Source organism: Falco punctatus (genome assembly GCF_963210335.1).
Source record: "Falco punctatus genome assembly, chromosome: 6".
NCBI lineage: Eukaryota > Metazoa > Chordata > Aves > Falconiformes > Falconidae > Falco > Falco punctatus.
In genome coordinates, this window is record NC_137585.1 from 980,838 (window position 1) to 999,463 (window position 18,626).

The 18,626-nt window shown below is 50.8% G+C and overlaps 1 protein-coding gene across 10 annotated transcripts in view; it reads left to right on the forward strand.

Moving 5' to 3' along the window:
• The first annotated feature begins 168 nt into the window (after positions 1-168).
• ZNF384 (zinc finger protein 384) overlaps positions 169-18,626 on the forward strand; it is a 37,382-nt gene continuing 18,924 nt past the window's right edge. For 4 of the 10 annotated variants that reach the window (XM_080391071.1, XM_080391080.1, XM_080391079.1 and 1 more), the window contains exons 1-4: positions 10,905-11,094; positions 13,765-13,831; positions 13,975-14,215; positions 14,565-14,895. In XM_080391071.1, the coding sequence (XP_080247197.1) occupies positions 11,042-11,094; positions 13,765-13,831; positions 13,975-14,215; positions 14,565-14,895 (692 nt within the window). In that variant the 5' untranslated portion in view covers positions 10,905-11,041. Of the gene's footprint in view, positions 9,201-9,363; positions 9,518-9,963; positions 10,013-10,904; positions 11,095-13,760; positions 13,832-13,974; positions 14,216-14,564; positions 14,896-18,626 lie in introns of those variants that run through there. The other 6 variants (XM_080391075.1, XM_080391074.1, XM_080391073.1 and 3 more) reach the window with 6 other exon arrangements.

Here is an 18,626-nt window from a genome sequence, read left to right on the forward strand (position 1 = left end):
CCCAGCAGTGTGATGGAATGGGTGACGGAATGGGTGATGGAATGGGTGATGGAATGGGTGATGGAACGGGTGACGGAATGGGTGATGGAATAGGTGATGGAATGGGTGATGGAACGGGTGACGGAATGGGTGGCTGCACCCTGTGCCCTCTGCGCTCTGTAGCACAAATGCAGCCACGGCTGCTGGGAGAGCACCCCAGGAGATGGCAGGCTGGGGCTGTCGCAGTTCTGTCTTCGTGCAACAAGGGCAGGGTGGCTTCCCATCCCAGGCAGAGATGGGATGAGGGAAGGATGGAGCTGGTATGGGGAAGAAGGACATGGTGGTGGGGAAAGTGTCTGTAACTCGCTCTGCTTCTCATCAGGAGCTGTCACCTCCTGCCATATGGCTACACGCCTTGCCTGCTGGGGAAAAAGAAGTGCCCAGGTATGTGATGTGGGTTGAGAAACTGTAGAGAGCTTGCAAGATGTGCTGTGACTAGGTAACACTACTGCTGCTGAGCTTAGCTCTTCGGGAACAACAGCATGAGGAGGACAATGAAGTAATCCTGGGAGATAAGCCGTCTGTGGTACAGTGGGAGGAAGCAAGGCAGCTGGTGAGTTTTCCCCGATGATGTAAACACATCTGAAAAATTACTTCCCTAAACATTATGCTTACCTGAAACTTGGGAGCCCTGCCCAACGGGATCTGCTCCAGGTGCTGAGAAAGCTCTGGGATACAATAAAGGGGCAAGAGCTGCTGAGAGCTGACAGCCTGCCCAGAGTGATGCAGCCCAAGTCTGCTACTCTGAAAACCTCTCAGTGTGTCTGAGTCCGTAATGAATTCCAGAGGGGTTCACGGTGCACAGGCTTGATGCATCCCTGATGTTACAGGCTATTAAAACACTTGTAGCAGACTGTCCTTCCACGCTCTTGGCGCTTACCCAAGGGGCTCTTGTTATCCCCAGAACCCCAACAGCAGAATACTTGTCTGGAACTGCATTTTATCCCAGCTGGATTTGCCCCCTGCCCCTTCAGCTTCCACAGCCCCAAGCCCTTCTCCCCCAGACCCTTTCTCATCACTGTCAGGCAGCTGTACGTATGAGCTAGCTTCTCCTCCAATGTGTGCTTCAAACCTAAAAAAAACTGCCTCCCATGTCAATTCATCAGGAAGATCATGTTAAGCCCATCTAACCTCGCTGCCTGACAGGCTAACTGCCCTAGCGGGCTGGGGGGATGCGGTGGATGTGATACATCTTGACTTCAAGGCTTTTGATGGAGCGAAAAGCATGAAGGTCTCATAAACAAACTATGGAAAAAACCTACAGTCAGAATTGCCAAAAGATGCATGCAATTGCCAAAAAGTAGATGCAGCTGGTTTGGGGAGACAGTTTGCAGTGTCAGAGAGGAAAGGCACTTTCCAGCGGGGCTGTGGAGATCAGCTTTTTAAGACTCGAGCAATAAAACGCTGGACCAGACTGGCCAGGGGAGCCCTGTCACTGGAGGCTGCTGAGAGCAGGTTTGACAAATATCTGCTAGGGATGAGTTGTGCTTACTTAATCCTGTCGCCGCGTCAGAAGGATGAATTAGATGACTGCCCAGGGTCCTGTCCCAATTCCATTTCCCCCAATTAAATTAAATAAACCCCAGAAATCATTGGCAGAGGCAAATCACAGCCACGTGTACTCACTGCATCCACCCCCAAGTCAGGCGTTGGATCAGCTCAAACCCCATCGAGGTGGAAACCAGATTCAGGACCCATCACTCATCCCCCTGATGCTGAAAATCAGCACGATGAAACCCTGTCAGCACTGCTGTCTGCACGGGGGATGGTGGTACATTTAGTTCTGATGGGCTTTTGCGCATTGCTCCAAAGAACCCAGCTTTTTCTGAGACACCGGGTTTTAAATGTCCTTCCTCGGAGGGCTTATGGGAGTGGGCACTGGGTGGGAGAAGCACCACGCTGTCCCCTGTTCAGAGAGTGCAAGGCTCTGGACTGACCTCTCAGCCTTTAAGGAAAAGCTCTTTGGGTGATGGAGAAGAACGTGGGCTTGCGGGCCTGTGTTCGGCACCTCTTTTCTTACAATGCTGCACTCGTGGTGCTAACCTGCTCTGCCTGCCAAGGAAGCTCAGCACACCGCAGGGAGAGGTAAATCTGTGCAGCCTTGGAAAGAGCCAAACTCTGAGGAGGAAGGGACTGCCCAACCCTGTCATGGCCGAGCTCCTTCCCTTCTGTAATGGCTCACCTTGCTGGGCACATCCCCCTGTATGAAATGGATTTCTAGGGAGAAGTTCACCCATCTCAGCCCCTTGCTGAGCTAAGGAAGCCAGCCCCTCTCCTCGTCTGCTCGCACAAAGAGCAGGGGGAGGCAGGACGACAGGCTCGGTTATTCTGGCTCCCCCACGCTGCTGCCAGCCCTGAGCCCCTTTCCAAACAGGTGACAAATTGTATATAGCGTCCTAAATAAGATTAACGTAATGATCTCTTTAAGGCTGTTGTCTTTGTGATCACATCACATCGGAGCTTCATAATCATCTTGTGAATGATGAATGCACCCAGATCTGTCTTTTCCTCTGTCATTTCTAACCAGTGAATCTGTGTGTGTAAAAGACATTCCTGTTAGCAGCAGTGAAGAACAGGACCTCACACTTCCCCGCTCCAGACTGTGAGTAATTCTTCTAAATGCATTTAATCAGCAAACTTCCTTTTCGTGATGCTTTTTGCTGAGCTAGAGCCATTACTGCAAGCAGAATTATTCCCAAGGCCAGTAACATTCCTCCATGGTGGTAGCTCCCTTTTGACTCCACATGTCACCTGCCTTTCCCCAGCATTTCACCCACCTAAAATTCTCCTACTAATTCCCTTCACTTCATCTTATCTAGCTGCCTTCCAGCCTCTACTGTATCAAATGCTCTACTGAAATCCAGCTAGGTTAGTTTTACCGATTTCTGGGTTTTTTTCATCCAGGTAAAAGAAAAAAAGGTAAAGAAAAGGATCGAGTTAAGGGCACACAGTGCTTTTGTTGATAAACCCATTCTCTATTTGATACCATTTTCCACTTACTGCTGTAGCTTTAATTTTGTTTTCCTTCTGTAATTTGTTCTTAACCTTATGCTCTATTGAGACTAGACTAATGGGTTTGCAGCTGCCCAGAGTACTTTGTTTTCTCTCTTCCTGAAATATAGCTCCTTTTTTCCAGCCCTGGCATGCTTACCCTGAATTTGATGGATATGCTGCAAATCTTTGCTCCCAAAACTGCAATTTCCTCAGCCAGTTTTGTAAAAAACACAAATATGGAGGTGAGCTGGCGAGCTCCAGTCTTGCTGCGATAAGGCTTCTCAAGTTTTGCTTGTGCCTTAATACAATAATTTACTGTTCACCCTTTCTTCTGTCCTCTTCTCCCACCTTTTTCAGCATCATCCTTCTTGCTGAGAAATGATACGAGGCACCTGTGAAGACCCAGAGGCGCTTCAGCAGCACTGTGGTGGGCGCTGAAGGTGGGGCGAGGGGTGCAGCAGCCACGCACCCACCCCCTGGCTCTCTCGGTGGACGGCACGCCCCGGTCCGGGCTGCCGAGAGGCGCGTTTCCCAGAGAGGGGGAACTCGCGAAGTGACTGTACAGCGTCCCGACGGGAGCAGGGACCCCCTGAAACTCCTCACAGATCCTCTGACTGCCCAGAAACATGCAGACACCGAAGCCAAGAATGTAAAGGAGTTTAGTTAAAGCTTCTCTGCTTCTGAAAAGGTGAAGGGAGGCGGGGAGAAACTCTTAAATGCTGCAGTTTAAGTTTTATATATATATATAAATGTAAATATATATGGTTTTAAATGACACTTGGGTGACTGCTGCTGTGCATGGATGTCACAGCTTAAGGAGTCACCCCCAAACCAACAAGGTCCTGCTGTCAGGAGATTCATCCGTACTTGGAACAGAGTAGGATGGGTCAGAGGGTGGCAAACCAGCTGGAGCAGGGGTGTCCGTGCAGAAGGGCTTTACAGGCGCCAACACTGCCATCAACACGGACCCATTTCCAGAGGGCCAAGCAAGCATACCCACCCTTTGGGCTTCCAGCACTATGAAGACACTGAACATCGGCTCATGGGAGATCAGCAGCATAGAAACACTGACCCGCAGAAAAAATCAGGTGGGAAGGGACCTCCAGAAGTCTCTAGTCCAGTTCCCTGCCCACAGCAGGGTTCCTCCAAAGCTAGACCATGTTGCCTGGGGCCTTGCTCACACAACTTCTGAACATCTCCAAGGATGGGGATTCCCCAGCCTTTCTAGGCACCTGTCCTGCTGCTGAACTGCCCTCAAGGGGAGGAAATTTTCCCTTACATGTTCAGAATTTCCCTTGCTGCAACTTGTGTCCACTGGTTCTTCTGCATTCACTGTGCTGTTTTCTCAGAGGCTGCCTCCATCTTCTCTACAACTTGCCTCTGGGTAGTAGCAGACAGCAATCAGACATCCCCTTGGCCTTTTCTCTTCAACCAACCCGGCTCCCCCAGCCTTCTACTTGTGCACTGTGCGCCCCAGCCCTCAGCCATGGGGCCCTCTTGCTGGCTGTGCTGCAGCCTGTCAAGGGCCACCTTGTACTAAGCAGCCAGCCCCGGGCACAGTCTTCCAGGTGGAGCCTCACATCTCTCAAGTGGATGGGAATAATAATTTCCCTTGAGCTGCTGCTGCTGCTTCTGCTAATGCAGCCCAGGCTGCAGGGATCCTTCATTGCTTGAAGGGCTCACCGCTGCATCATGTCCAAAGTGCTTCTTGAGACTTTTTGTGGTGATCTAATAAAATGCACTTTGGTTTGAGCCTGTTGGGGTTATTCCACAGAGAAGCTATCACCCCAGTGGAACAGGCATTGCCTGTGCACGCGCAGTGTGCTTTGGCTGTGACCACCATGCAAGAGAGATCCCCCTCAGGCACTTCTGATGTGCCTGTGATCTCTGCCCTCCACTGAGGGTCCGCAGGGACAGCCCCTCTGGACGTCTTGGCACATGCAGCAATAATTTTTCCTCCTTCCAAATTATGGCATTTGTATTCGTGGCCCATTGGCCAGCAGATTTAGCAACTAATAGCCCTTACTACAGCAACCAAATGAACTCGGTCTGTAGCTAAGGCTGATCAATCCCGGGTTACCATGTTCCTGCCCAACAGGGACCCCCACATCCCCAGTTCCAGAGCAACCTACTTCTCTCAGTGAAAAAGCATCAGATCGTTGTTGCGTATACTTCAAATCCCAAAGCGTATCCCAGGTGTGTGCTTTCTGCTCCTTGCCCTTAAGCGAGCCGATGCCATTCTAATGCAATGATTCAGGCAAGCAAGCATATGCAGGATAATGCACACTATATTTCTCCATTACCATGTATTTCTCCAACCTTAAACAACAACACTAAGCAGAGAAGTTACCAAGCAGGGGAAGATGCAATCTATTTCCATGCAGCGGAAAAAAAGGTAGGAATGACGTGCTGAAATGCTCTCTGCTGTGAGCTGCCAGGGGATTTAATCAGCCGATTGCCAAAGAGATGTCAGTTCCCTGAAAAAGTGAGGACAACACGCCTTGCTGAGAAATGTACTCACAAGATTAAAATACCAGCTTCAGGATAAACCTAATATTGTCCCACAAGCAGGTGAAAATTTGGGCAAGAATGAACAGCCTCCATCCTTACAAAGTGTGTCACTACATCAGCACACCTTCCAAGCCCATCTGTGCCTCTCTGCCCACTGGTCAGGTACCCCCAACAAATTCAGGTACCACTAGAGGCAGCTCACCGAACATGTCAGGCCAGGGTTAGCAGCCCTAGAAGCCAGCCAAGCAGGATCCCATGGCACAGAGCACCACCTGCATTTTGGGATGGTCACCATGAGCAGTGCAGTTCACATGCAGACAGCAGGCAAAAGGGGTTCAAGCACCGAGCGTACAGTGGGGCTCCATGAGCAGGTGGTCTGCAATCATTATTGAAGGTCCAGAGGTGGATGCCTTGTTGGGGTGGTGAGGAAGGAGAGAGATGAAGAAATCAGGCGAGCAGAAAAAGAAGGGAAGAGCTGAGGTGGCAACGTGACAGTCAGATGTGAGTGTGGAGGAGGTAACAAGGATGGGAGATGGAACAGGCAGCCAGCATGGAGGTGTGTGTTTGCCACCCTCCTGGGTCAAAGCTGTTGCAAGAAGAGCTTGTTACAAAGGTTGTAAGAGCAACTGCTGCGGTAACTTTGAGCTCAGCTGGCTTTCTCCACAAATTTTCTTTTCTGAGCTTGTCAGGAGCCGGTGCCCTCAGCGGGAGGTGGGCACCCAGCTGCGCTATTCGCACAGTTTTGCTCCCAGGAGGGGGGCCCCACTAACCTCCACCTACCACCCCCTCCAGGGCTCAGTTACCTCCTGCAGTCACTTTACGTGCTGCTGGTTTATTTTCTTGCTGCACAATTGTAAGCCCCGCTCAGTCACCCCCTTTCCAGCCACCAGCCCGGGCTGGCAGTGCTGCCAGGTGAACCCCCCGGCTGGTGCAGCGTGGCCGCCCCTCCTTGCACAGCTCCGAGCCCCGGGACGGCACTCTCTGAACAACAACTTCATTACAGACAGAGACTGTACCAAAACTGACTTTTCTAAAGAAATGAGCTGGTGTGGAAGCAGCCACTGGGCCTGGGGGTCTCCACTACGTGCATCATGCTACTCGCCCCGGGGCTGGCTCCTGGCCAAGCTGGCCCCTGTGCACAAGCATAATGGGGTAAGGCGGGCACCTCTTCATCCCCTGCTGCCTGCACCGCTCCTCCCACTCCCAGCACCAGCAATTATACCCAGGTTTTTAACCGCTGCAGCCCTCCGTTGAGCTCACCCAGTAGGTGTTGCGAAGTGCCAGAAGCCCTAAACACGTACATGTGGGACACAGGCATGCCTCCCTGGGGAGAAACCAGTGGCAGTGGCCTGGATGCTCTTCCCTGGTGTGGAAGAGCAAGGGCAGGCAAGATAAGTAAAGGGGAGCAACAGAGAGCTGGGAAAGAAGGTGAACAGATCAGCTGTACCCTCCAGAGACGCACACCGGTGGTTCTCTGATTTTGCCTACTCCTAAGGAAAGGAGATAAGAGAAATCAAGTGTCTGTGACAGATGTTAGTCACGCTGCCTCACGTGCTATTGAAGGGTGCTTGGCAGTGCAGGGCGGGAGGGGGAGCAGAAAACTCTAGGCACAGTAAGAAAAATTTAACCACTTTATCCCACTCCTCGGCTGGCAATTACCACTTTTCCTTGTCCGGTAGAGTGTTTTGACAAGCTCTCCCAGCTACCAAGGCCAGGCCAGCCCTCTTCTTGGAGGAGACTCTAGGTCTTATTTCTTTCTAGGCAACATACACAGAGGAAGGAGGAGAGCCGAGAGGCTGCAAGGGACTCTGGGGCAAAGAGGAGGCAAAAAAGACACCAGTGCCAGGCCACAGTGCCTCTTCCAAGGCATAAGATTGAATATATTTGCCGCGTTGCAGAACAAGGAGAGAAATGTCACCTTCAGAGGTGATCTGACAATCATAAAAATAAATTACACAGTGGAAGGGGGGAGAAAAGGTGAGCATTTGTGAATATTCATGAGCAAGTCAAAACCCCCAAATTAACAAGGAAATTAATTTCCAAACTGATTAGGCTGCCAACTCCTTTTATTTAAATAAATCAACAATTGCCTTCATGTGACTCCTGCTGAAGAACGCAGAGCTAATCCTGGCTCCTCCCAGGAGGCAGTTTTGTACTGCCTGGGATGACCAGTACCCCAACTCCTGGGGACCGACGGGTGCTGCGGCTCCAGCCGCCTGCCTCTGAGCCGCTGGGAGATTCCCCTTTGCCCGCTGCTCCGGATGTTGTGGTTTCATGATCGCCTGAGCCAATCTAACCGCTGGCTGCTATAGTTGTGCTCTCCCTGGTCCCACCCTCTTACTCATGCTGGCTCTGAAAAGCTGTTCCAGCATGCCAAGCTGGCAGAAAGCTCATACAACAATTAAAAAAAAAATTTCTCCCAAAACAGCTCTGCCAAATGCCCAGTGAGCAACACAGATGAGGAAGGTATCCTAACCTGACTTGGGAGGTCAGTCCAGTGCCAAATTTAGCCCTGCTACAAGTGGCAGAATTAAGCAGATGATACCTAAAGTCTCTTTTCACCTCAGTTTTAAGAGTCCAAGGCAGAACAGAGCTGCAACAGCCAGCTTGGCTCAGAGGTCTTGTGGGGTGTATCCAGTTCAGTGTGGGGTGATCAGCCAGCCTGGCTTAGCGACCTCGTGGAGTGCCTCTGCATTGCCTTCTCCAGAACAGCCTCTTGCATTCTCCTGTGCTATCAGCAAGGCTCAGGGGACTGCCTGCTGCTCCGGGCGCAGTAAGTCACACTGCACAGCAACACGCCTGGTGGTGCCTGTGCACGGGAGGCAGCGGAACCGCCAGCCAACACTTAGGTGGGCTGAATCTGTGAAACTGAATTCTCAATGAGTGAGGAGGGTGAGTTGTGGCCCCCTCTGGGGTCAAGTTGTGAATGGTTGCAAACAATAATTAGTATTTGGGTGTTGCATTGAGCCACTGGCTTGCAAGTGTGGAAAGAGGGTTGCCCAGCTCCTCTCTGCACCCGGCCTTGCTCTCTTGTCCCCTACAGCACCTGAGGTGGCCCGGTTTGCTGCCCCGCAGAACCACAGCCCTTTCTGCCGGGCTGGCGTGGCAGACGCGCGTAGCATTTGGCCAGGGAAGCGCCAAAGCCAGGCCAGGCGGCGGGGAAGGCCCCGCCGCTGGCCACCACCCTTCGGGCCGGCTCGCCCGCCGCAGCCGAGGCACGGCCGCCCCAGCGCTCCCTCCCGCGCTGCCGCTCCAGCCGGGCCCTCGGCGGGGCCACCCGGGGCACCGGTCCGAGGCGCGGTGCCGCCCCCGCCCGCTGGCAGGCCGCAGGCCCCGGAAGGCTGCGGGCAGCCCTGAGGCGGGGAGCGGGAGGAACGGAATGGGCCAGGCCCCCCCTCGCACCCGGCATAGGCCGCCTCAGGCGGGAGCCAGGCCCCGGGGCGCCCGCCCGCGGGTGGGCGGGGGGCTGAGAGCAATCGGCGGCCGAGTACTCCCGTGGCGGCTCATGAATATTCAATGGCGCGGCGGGCCCGCACCGCGCACGTCACGCCCGGCGGGCGGCTGGGCCGGAAGCGGCGCTGAGGCCGGGCTGGGGTCCGCCGCGCGCCCGCCGCCGCCACCGCCACTTCCGCGCAGCCGGGCTGCCCGCACTTCCGGTAAGCGCGCGCCCGCCGCCGCCCGCCCCGTCCCCCGCCGCCGCGCGCTAGTACCCCCCCTGCCCCCGCCTTGTGCTGAGGAAAACCTGCCCGGGGCCGGCGGCCTCCGCCGCTCCGCCTTTTTTTTTTTTTTTTTTTTTTTTTTTTCTTCCCCCGAGGGAAGCCGGCTCATGACGCCGTTCCGCTCCGCGCCCCGGAAGAGTTGAGGCGCGCTCCTCCCCCTGACCCGGAAGCGACTCGCCGCTCCTCTTTCCGGTGAGGAGGCCGCTGCCGCCGCTGGAGTCGGGGTCGGGGTCGCCGCTGGGGGGTGGTGCCCGGTAATCTGCTGGGGGGGGCGGCTGTGCGGGCGGGGGGGCCCGGGCCCGCGGGGCGACCGGGCCCGAGGCGATCCGGAAGCGGAAGCGGAGCGGGGCTGTCTGTCTGTCCGCCCGCCGGCCCGCCGGCCCGCTGGCGGGCGCGGAGCCGTCCCGGGGGCGCCGCCGCGAGGGAAGCGCGCTGCGGGCCGGCCCCGCGCTGCGGGGGGGGGCACCGGGGACGCGTCCCGGCCTCGGCCGCCGCCGTGTGTGCGCGGGGCCCCGCGCGGGGAGGCGGGTGCGGGCCACCCCTCCCGTCCCGGCCGGTTGCCGCGGGGAGCGCCCTCCCCCGCCCATGGCCGCGCCCGCGGGGGCTGGAGGCGGCCGGCGGGTCCGGGGGCCCTGCGCAGCGCCGCCCGCTGTCTTACAGGGCCCCGGGTACCCCCGTAACCCTGGCGGTTTGTTTGCAGAGACGGCCCTGGAAGGAGGAGAAATGCAAGAGGAGGGAGAGTGAGAGGGGTAAGGAGCTCCCGGAGCTGCGTGAGTGACCCTCGCCGCCGGGGGTGCGGGACGGGTGGGCCACGTGTTCTGGCGCTGGGGGCTTGGAGTCGCTTGAGCCTGGGGGTGCGGGCGAGGGGATCGCGCGCCTGGAAGGAGCCGAGGCGCAGGGTACCCCCCTGCCAGGCACCTGCTCCCACAGAGGCTCGGTCCGTGGGGGTGGGGGCTGTGCGTGTGTCGGGGAACGGCACTGAAGTTGGTGGAGCTCTGGTGTGCGGGTTTGGGGTTCGACACTTTGTCTAGCATGTTTTGGGGGTATTCCTGATGTGCATCCAGATGTGCCAGTTCTAAAGATGCAGCAGCGCTTGAACTTTTCAGTGCTTAAGAGCTTCCTGGAAGCATTTTTGCATTCGATCTAACAGCCTGTGTGGCCTTCAGCATCCTTTGTATTTTGCAGCAATTAAGCCTAAAAGCTCCTTGTTACTGAACAAAGATCTTGGGCAGACATAACACAACATTGTAAATTGTTCCTGAGTGTCGTACTGGGGGGCCCTTTGTCAGGTGAAAACTCTATACCAAATAGAAAATAAAAGCTAGGTATCTGGAGAATAAAGAAAGCCATATTAAAATTCAGCCTCTAAATACCTGTGTGTCCAACCTTGATTGTGCCTTCCAGAAATACAGCCTCAACCTCACTGTATAATTGCACGTTCTTTTATCTGTTTATGATTAAAGTCAAGACCTGCAAAGAAGTATTAAGTCCAGCACGTTAAGTATGTGATTCTATGAAGTTCTCTGAGATCTAAACTCCAGATTCCTTGTCCCTTGTGGGTTCCTCTGGTTCACTTGGTTGTTTATTTGGTGTATGTACATTTGTGGTCTGTACATAGAAGGTGTTTTTGGTTTATATCAGGAGGGTACGTTGACATCTGTCTGATACTAGACTGGTGAATAGGAAGAAGGTCCCATCTCTGGCCTGTTTGTGGAAGCTGGGATGATGAAGGCACTGCAGTGGGAACATGCTGTGGTACAGGGTTGAAGCTCCAGCCCATGTCTGGTAGTTATAGAACAATTGGAAGGGTTACGTGCAGAGTTCTGGTAAAGTAAGTGTGAGCAGCATTAAAGTGGGGGCTGTGAATAGGGGTGCATGTTTTCAAAATATCCTTTAGCCTAAAAGTGGGGTAGGGGAGGGACAGCTGTGGGCATCAGGGCAGTAGTTTGGTGGAGGAATCTTACCTTTGTTTTCTCCCTTTGGAAGACTGGCTTGCTAGTGAGATTGCATGAAAGCTTCAGCTCTTAAACCATTTCTCCTTTTCCTCCACATTCTTACAACTTCATCACACTTCAGCCTTTCAAGCCAAAAGTTTTGAGACCTGATACCATTCAAGCATGGAGATTTTTGGATGGGGAGGTGTGTACTAAAAGGGTTTAACAAAACCTGTGTAGTCATCTTTTGGGAATCAGTAAGTCTTATTTTGACTTGCTCAGTTTACAAAAAGCGTGCAAACAAAAGTTAGGTGCTCTGTGAAGTTCAGGTAGGGAACTAGATGGAGACAGGCAGCCGATGAATTACCGGGCCTGTGCTAGTCTGGATTTTGGAGTCTGGAAATGGAGTTGACTTTTGTTCCTTGTATTCTTTAAATAAGAAAGCTTTTGTGAGATTTTTTGTTTAAACTGGCATCATTCTGTTTGAACTCCTGAAGTTTGCAGTTGAATCCAAGGGAGTCTTGGACAATTACAAAGTTTATTTGGAAAATGCATCTGATTATTATATGAGACTTCATGTTTTTACAGAATTAGCTACGCTTTGATGTTTTTGATGTGGAAGCTAAGCAAATAAGGGCTTACTTATTTTAAAATAAAACAAACAAACAAACAAAACCCCCAAAAACACCAAACCCAAAGTTGACATTCCAAACAAAAAGCCCTTCTTGATCCTGGTGGTGCTTAATTGCCGGGAATGCATTATCTCTGCATGTGTGCCCATCCTGTGGAAGAAAAAAGTCACATAATTAAACGTTACATACATAGGGCCTTGCTGTGGGCAGTGTACTTAATAATTCATTTGGCTGAGAAAGGAAAGCAGAGGAAGGAAGGTAAGAGTCTTGCCCTATCAGATTCTGATTGAATCACAGCAATGTAAATCCAGAGTAATTCAGTCAGGCAGCTAGCAGTCTGACTGCATGCCATTGATGCAAGGTAAATAATTCATCCTTAAGTGTGTTTATTGGTTGATTTGTAGTGAGTGAGTGAGGCAAGAATACTTGGGTTTGCTGTTGCATGAGCGATTCATAAAAACAAAATTATCAGGTAATTTAGTTCATTTATACTGCTTCTCTACATAGAGGAAAATTATCTTTGCATTTTGGCTCACACGCAGCAATTCCACATGTATTTATTCTGCCCTAATACAGTTCTGGAAAGTAAGTGTTTTGTGCTACTCGGGGTCCTTCAGAAATAATATTTACTCATTAATTAGAGTACTGCGGCATCATAACAGGAATAGGAGTGGGACAGTTTGCAGGTAGCTGCATGAGGAACCTACAGTGCTTGCCTTCTGCAAGCAGCTCTCTCTGCCAGATGATCTCCGAGCATAGTTTTTATCACGTGTATTTTACATACTGGTTTTGCCATATTTGTTCTGGAATAGGTGTATCTTCTGCTTCAGGAAATACTCTTTTATTAATTTCTTTAGGTTTTGAATAGTATTTTCACAAGTGTGACAAACTTTGTCCGCTAATGCTGTTACACAGAGGAGTGTAAGGATTAGAAAGAGAAGGGGCTGCTTCAGCCAGGTGTTCCTAAAGAGGTTATGCTTCTGTCTTCAGGGGGCTGCCTTTTGGTGTCTTAACTGGTGCACGGGGACTTGAGACGGAGTGGTGGGCACTTGACTTGGGACAGAGCCCTGCAGAATCTTGTCCCAAAGACGGGAATGAGATGGGCAGTAGAGAGCTGTGACATGATCTCACTTGGAGACAGGGTATCCCAGGAGCAGGCGGTCAGGTTATTTTCCCGCTGCCTGGTCTCATTGGACGAGAGCAGAGGATCTTGTCTGTCAGGAATACTGAGTGATTCTTCTGGGTTGCTTTCGAGAGTGGGGCTGGGGTGGTCAGCGCGGTGGGCAGCAGGAAGTTAGGAGCCTTAATTTTGACTTCTTGGTCTGCTGTGGCTGTCTGTTATCTTGGGCAAGTTTTTTTCCCTCTCTCTGCCTGTCTTTCTTCCTGTGTAACATAATGCTAATGTCCCCTTGCTGCATCTGGGTCCTTCATGTTGAGCTGGGGTGAAGGGACAGGCAAGGTCCAAAATTTTCAATGCTTGTGGGGTCAGACTGTCTGAGACAGTGAAAAATGGCTTGCAGCAGTATTTGCCTGGTTGCAGATGGCGCGGAGTTCATCATTTATGCCATGCATTTGGGTGGATGATAATCGGGGAATTCTGAAGGTGTTCTGGGTTTGTAGTCAGTCCTGGTTTTTGCATGGAGGACTATTGGGCAAGAGGCGTTTGAGACTGACCCAAACCTGTGGGAATGTCAGACACCTTTTTCCCCTGAAAATAATTTTTGGATTTGGGCAGAGCTCAAAAGTGGGGAGAAGTTAACGGCTCAAGTAAAATGGGGCAGATTAAGGAACTGTCACAGCATTAGACTGAGTCAGTTCCATGTTGGAGTCTCCTTGGGTTTAATGTTCTTTTCGTGTGTGTGTCTGTCTGTCTGTCTTCCTTCTCCTCCATTCCTCTTCCCTTCCCCCTTCCTCTTCCCCCCTGTGCCCAGCTAGGATGGAAGAATCTCATTTCAACTCCTCCCCGTACTTCTGGCCGGCAGTGCCCACCGTCTCGGGACAGGTAAGACGTTTTTTCCAACCTATTACGCTGGTCTTGCTTCTTTTTAGAAGTTCATGCATGTTTCTGTTGCGCTTCTTGCCCAGCCAATTGCTGGGAGAAGCTGTGCTGGGGTATTCTAAAAGCTGTTCTTTCCATCCGTTCAGATTGAGAACACCATGTTTATTAACAAGATGAAGGAGCAGCTGTTGCCCACAGAGAAGGGCTGCAGCCTGGCTCCCCCCCACTACCCTGCCTTGCTGACAGTCCCCACCTCTGTGGCCCTACCCACTGGTATCTCCATGGACTCGGACACCAAGCCAGAGCAGCTGACGCCGCACAGCCAAGCCCCTGTGACTCAGAATATCACTGTGGTACCAGTGCAGTCTGCTGGGCTCATGACAGCAGGTAGGGGACTCCAAACACTTCAGCAGCTTGTGAAGGAGACTCGAGGATGGGGAGGACAGGGGGATCCTGGAGCATCCTTTCGGGCTGTAGGTTATTCCTAGCCTTATTGATGGTGTGGACCGCCATGGCATGCTTTCACCATGAATCTCTAGGCACTCCATACATCCACCCTCTGTGGAGATTTGACTTCCAGCGGTGGAGACTAGGAATGTGTGGGGGAGGGTGAGCTACTCTTCTATGTGTGTTGTAGTTAAAAATTAGGTGTATAGAGCATGTGTCTGTGAGATAAGGAGGTTGGACATAATTAGAGATGTAATAACTGACTTTCTCCATCTTTCTTCATTTGCAGGTCCTGGTCTGGTGATAACTTCCCCATCAGGTTCCCTGGTGACCACAGCCGCCTCTGCCCAAACCTTTCCCATCTCTGCTCCCATGATTGTCTCTGCGCTACCCCCTGGCTCCCAGGCAGCCCTCCAGGTGGTTCCTGACCTGTCCAAGAAAGGGACAACCACCCTTTCTGAAGGTGGTGGGGGTGGCGGGGGTGGGGGAGTTGCTCCCAAACCGCCCCGGGGCCGGAAGAAGAAACGATTGCAGGAGTCGGGGCTGCCAGAGATGAGCGACCCCTTTGTGTTGTCAAATGAGGATGATGAGGACCAGCACAAGGATGGCAAGACATACAGGTGGGGAGCGGAGTTAAACCTTGACTGTAATGTTGCATGGGGATGGGGGTCTATTTAATCCTTCAAAGGATTACATAGGGAAGAAGAGATCTCTGCCTTTTCCCTGTAGAGTCCCTGAGTAGAGAATCTTTCAGCTGCAGAAAGAGTTGAGTTTTCTCTCTAATCAGGAGTGTTTACAAGCTGGTGGGCTCGCCCAAAACTAAGTATCTCCTTCGTAGTGAACGAATTGATTTTCTGAATTTACAAATGTTAATGTTACTAGTTTAGTTAATGACAAGGATGTTTTGGCAGCTAAACCGTATCCTTGATGCCACAGCCAGGTAGTATGGCTGCTGTACTGCAGAATGCAGTAGTCTGGTACAGCTGGAGCACTTTTGGTGTAGCTGAGAGCCCTAGTGTACCTGGGTGCTCCCGAGCTAGGACTCCAGTCTGTCCAGGGTAAAGACTACAGACTGGAGGCACACAGGGCAGGAAGTGAACTGTGGTGATAGTGTCTGCTCCTGTGTGCATTGCCCCTTGTGATCTGCTATTTCAGCATTCCCAACAGACCAGGAAAAAAATAAGTGTTTCTGAATTATGTGTAAAGGTGTTCCCGAGCCCTAAGGGTATCACAGAAGAGGGGGGAGAGTTCTGAGCCCTGAGATTGGTTTTCTGAGCTTGGAGGGATGTGGTTTGAGTTTACATGTGAGTGGTGGGAAAGGGAGAGATTAACTAGGAGGGAATACTTAAACCAGAGGATAAGGAGTGTGGGTCTTTTAGAGAGGGTGGGAACCGGACAGAGCTGGCAAGTGCTAGGGAGGAAATGTGGTGGTCTGTCTTGGTTGAGAAGCAGGAGCACGTGTGAGTGATTTAACAATAGGTGTTTTGGGGGGATGATTAAGATCAATTGGGGCAAAGCAGTAGCCAGATGGAAACAGAAATAGAAGATGGTCCCTTGTTCTTCTTAGTTCCCTACTGTGTGGCCACGATCGTGTCTCCGTTTCCCTTTTACCATCCTAGACCCTTGTTTTGGGGTTTTTTTTTTGGTACAGGTTTAGTTCTGTTTCTGGAATTTGGTCATAACAATACAAAGGCATCTACACAGAATTAGTGCATCCACCCCAGGCACTGTTTCATTTTTAACTATAGCATTTTTCAAATGTTTACATTTTTAAGTCAATACAGTTGAATGGGTGCAAAACCAGATCTTGGATTGGCCTTTTTATTCTTTTATCCAATGTCCCAGTTCTTCCACTTTGAAAATATAATCAGCGTATGGCGAAGAGTGGTGGGAGTGTTAGGTGGCTTGCTATTTGTAATCCCACCATTTATTTTGGGCCATAGCCACAATTCCACACTACTCAAGCTGCTTACAGTCTGGGTTGCTAATTAGGTTGTTAAATATGTATTTACAGGGGACACAATTGGCAGTGAACACTAGAATTAAAGCTGAACCAAGGCTTTAATTATAGCTCCTTGTTTACTTGTAAGTTTGAAAAAAAAATGCCCAAGACCAGGTGGGGTGACTCAGCAGAAACTTTATGAACACGCATAGTCTGTGTAGCAGCTCATGCAAAAGACTTTGCAGGGAAAAAGCAAATGAGTTTATATGTAGGAACATGTGATCAGGAAGATTTCCTGTCTTCACATTTAGTCTGAGTGTGGTACCCTCTGCCTCTTCCTTCAGCCCCCATCCCGAGCAGGCCTTCCTCTGAGCAGTGCTAAGGTGCAGGGTAGCTAAACTGAGGTTTATTGAAGACCACCAAGGAGTACTTCTGCCCTCCTTGGGAGTCTCTCCTTTGGCTGATGCTTTCTATGTGCAAGTTTGGAATGGAAAATGATTGTTGCAAAAATAAAGGGGGATGGTATCTTCTCTTGGAGCCGTGGGAGAGAAAACCTCCGTGAAATACAGTTAATACTGTTTCTCCAAAATATACATATGAATAGACTTACAAGTTAAAACTTTGAGGAATCCTGTGTTCCTTCTGTATTCTAGAGGATGATTTGTGTAGTTCCCATTGCTACAGTATGTAGACATACCCTAGCTAAATTAAGACTGTGGGTGAGGTTCGTCTACTCCTGCTCCCTTCTCAGATTGGAGGAGCAATTGCTTGTGGTATTCGTATGTCTACATTTGTATGATTTCACTCATTCTTGTGATGATACACCAAGGACAATCTAGTCAGATGTCTGGAAGGAGTTGTACTGTATTGATCAATATGACTTTTTAATATTTTTTTTAATACTCAGTTCCTAAAGCCTGGGATTATTTTGTCACATTTAATTATTTTTTGGGTTTAAGTTTCTTTTTGCGCTTTGTGCTAAGTGCCTGGGCAGGTGGCTAATTTCCATAATTCCAGACTCCTAGCGTGTTAGTGAAGATGGAGTAAGGCCTTGAATGGGCAGCACAGCAAGGCAGACTTGGAAGGAATTGGAGCACAAATGTGATACGCATATTGCAGCTTATCCCATTCTCTACTGAATGTAGAAATTCCTGCTCCAGCAAATGGCAGCTGTTTTGCTGCTGTATCATCTCTGGAAGTGGATTAGTAGTCTGCTGTGAAAGTGGTGGAAGAATCTTTGTGACTAGCTTTTTCTTTGTAAGAAAAGGTGTGAGGCTTTTGCTAATGATCATGTTGCTTGCAGAACTTTGACATCTAGCCTTCGGATTAGTCTGGCAGAGTCGTTGGTGCTTTGCTTTGTGCTGTTAGAAGAATGCTTGCAGCTGCAGGGGACAGCATCTAACCCAGTCCTGTGAAGCATCTTCCTTCCTGAGTAATGTCACTTCAGTCTTGTCTGGATTCATTGTCAGCTCTTTGTTAATCTTCCCTGACATCTTCATAGAATTTACTTTGTAGAAAATGAGATCGGCATCAAGAGTCCTTCTAGTAAGATGCTGGCAGTGTGAAGCACGTAGCTTCTTTTCAGTACTTTAAAAGGTGCTGAGGAAGAGAGAGCAAGCACGGGTCCTGGAGAGAGTAGTATTGTTTCTTAGTGCTGTTTTGGTGCCTGTACCTGTACTTTTGGAAGTTCGTGGTGTGATACGATCAGTGGACAAGACTGATGAAGTGGTTCAACCTCTCTGGGACAGATCATCAGTTCTGTCTCCGACAAACAGTTGTCTAAGCAGTTTCTTCTTTGCAAGAGGAAGAGAGCTCTCTGTAGGCATTGCTTGGTTCCAATATTAAGTTTGTCAGGGCTAGGCCACATACCAGTTTACAGTCTGGAACGGTTTTGCAAGCTGTGCTTTGGAGCCTAGGATACCAGCAGAAGGGCTGTAGGCTTGAGAAGGGCCTTGCCATCATACTGTAACCAACAAGCTCTCTCTTCCCCACCACTAATTCTGAGGTTCCCTCCTTTCACTAGCTTGTGGGAGCAGTAGGCAGTTTGGGAGACAGTAAGCAGCAGAGGGACATGGGAAGCTTCTGAGGTGAGTCCAGGGTGCAGAAATATACGGAAGCCATTGAAGGCTTATCAAGAAGCAGGGCTGAGCTGTAGAAAGTGAAGAAGCTAGATGGAGGGCCCCATTTAGTGAGATTAGGTACACAAGGGGAGCCAGTAGTCTGAATACAGCAGGTGGGCATGTTCCTTGGCCATGTCTCATTTTAAGCCTTTTTTTCTGCCCTGTGCTGGGTTTAGCATTGCTGTTCGGTGAATTTCCCGTGGTTTTGAATAGATTAGAGATCCGGTGGCTGCTTTTTGTAAGCCACGTATATCTGTGAAAATACGGTCAAATTTGGCCAACTTGTAAG